The sequence below is a fragment of the Carlito syrichta genome, unplaced genomic scaffold, assembly GCF_000164805.1.
Source record: "Carlito syrichta isolate Samal-C Ts95f unplaced genomic scaffold, Tarsius_syrichta-2.0.1 Scaffold287961, whole genome shotgun sequence".
Lineage (NCBI taxonomy): Eukaryota > Metazoa > Chordata > Mammalia > Primates > Tarsiidae > Carlito > Carlito syrichta.
Window position 1 is genome coordinate 333836 of NW_007232057.1, and position 1944 is coordinate 335779.

Genomic DNA, 1944 nt, shown 5'->3' on the forward strand with positions numbered 1-1944 from the left:
TTTTTTTTTTTTTTTTTTTTTTTTTTTTTTTTTGAGTTGGGAGTCTGCACCCAGGCTGGAGTGCAGTGGCACACTCAAGGCCACAACCTCAACCTGCTGGGCTCAGGCGATCCTTCACTTCCACTTCAGCCTTCCACATCGCCAGAACTACAGGCAAGTGCTACCATGCCCGGCTAATTTTATTGTACAGATGAAGTCTCGCCAAGTTGCCCAGCCTGGTCTCGAACCCATGGGCTCAGGCAATCTTCTCACCTTTGTCTCCCAAAGTGCTGGGATTACATGCTTGAGCAACCGCGCCCAGCCTGTTTTAATATTTTAAATAACTTTTAATATTGGGGGGGAACCCTACCTTGTAATGACATTTATGCTTTTTTTGGTAACATCTTCTACTGTGTTACAAACAGTTTGCTGCTACTATGTTAATCAACAATTTCAGAGACTTATACATAAGTCTACAGTCACTACTGTCATAGAATTTAGAGGTGTCAAACTTTTCTATTTTATTTATTTACTTATTTCAGAGACATAGTCTCACTCTGTCACCCAGGTTTGAGTACAGTGGCATGATCACAGCTCACTGTAACCTTGAACTCCTGGGCTCAAGTGATCCTCCTGCCTCAGTCTCCCAAGTGATCAGGTTTATAGGCACACGCCCTGTGCCCAGCTAATCGTATGCTTTTCTAATAACTTTTTTTTTTTTTTTAGTTGGAATCTTACTCTGTTGCCCAGGCTGGAATGCAATGGCATACTCACAGCCACTGCAGCCTCGACCTGCTGGGCTCCAGTGATCCTTCCGCCTCAGTCTTCCAAGTAGCAGGAACTACAGGCACACACCACCATGCCCAGCTAGTTTTTTGATTTATTGTAGAGATGAGGTCTCTCCAGGTTGCCCAGGCTGGTCTCGAACCCCTGGGTTCAGGCAATCCTCTCACCTTGACCTCCCAAAGTGCTGGGATTATAGGCATGAGCCACCGTGCCTGGCCCCTAATAGCTTTTACAAATATAGCTGTCGTTTCCTGTTCTTAGTTTTGCTTTGTTTTATATCTTAAATGTCTAAAGACCAAAATATTTTTATAAAGATAATTTTGTTGAAAAGGTAGTTCCCACATGTGACATACCTGGTTGAAACGCCAGCATCACGGTATAAATGAGGAACAACAAACAATAGTTGATAAAGCTCTGAAGCATGGGAGTGTTCACTTTGTATCTTTCTGCCAAATACTGGCTGGTGATGGCTGTCCCACATATACACAAGGACAGCATCTGGCCCAGAGCAATCGTTTTCAAAATATTCCTAAAAAATAAAGGAAGAAATCAGAATGACTAGCAAGTAAGTTGCACTTACACACTCACTAAAATGCTAACCACAAAGGGAAATGCTAATTATTCCAGGTGGTCTTTATTTCATTTTATTGCTTACTTTGTGTGCACAAAAATTAAAGTGCTGTCTTTTAAAAGACTACATTTCTATTCTCTTTTACGTTTAACTCCCCTACTCACCCCCACAAGGACACAGTTCCTCATTTCACTGACCATCTATTGATTACTTGGCTATGACATATACTTTTTGAACGGTGTGTGTGTGTGTGTGTGTGTGTGTGTGTGTGTGTGTACCTGCGCATGTGGCATTTTAAAAAAAAAACTCAGCTTAACTCTAGTTTTAAATTCTCCCTTTTCAGTAAGTACTCAACATCTTCTCATCCTTTCCTTCTTCAAGGGACCTGATTTCTTCAACTGCTCTTCTGGAAGGGCATTTTCAATGTCGCCTGCATGTCAGAATCATAGAGCTTAAAAACGGATCCCACCCCAGCTGAGTCTTTGGATGAGACCTCAGAGTGGCCGACGCCTTGTGAGAGACCCTGAGAAAGGGCAGGGCTCAGCCACACTCAGACTCCTGATTCATAAAAACTGTGAGATTACAAATATGCGTTGTTTTAAGCCACT

General features: G+C 42.4%; 1 protein-coding gene across 1 annotated transcript in view; it reads right to left on the reverse strand.

The window, feature by feature from the left end:
* Positions 1-1295, reverse strand: part of SLC35F2 (solute carrier family 35 member F2) — a 27824-nt gene extending 26529 nt beyond the window's left edge. The window contains exon 1 of the mRNA XM_021710042.1: positions 1119-1295. Within this exon, the coding sequence (XP_021565717.1) occupies positions 1119-1263 (145 nt within the window). The 5' untranslated portion in view covers positions 1264-1295. The remainder of the gene's footprint in view (positions 1-1118) is intronic.
* Positions 1296-1944: the final 649 nt, after the last annotated feature.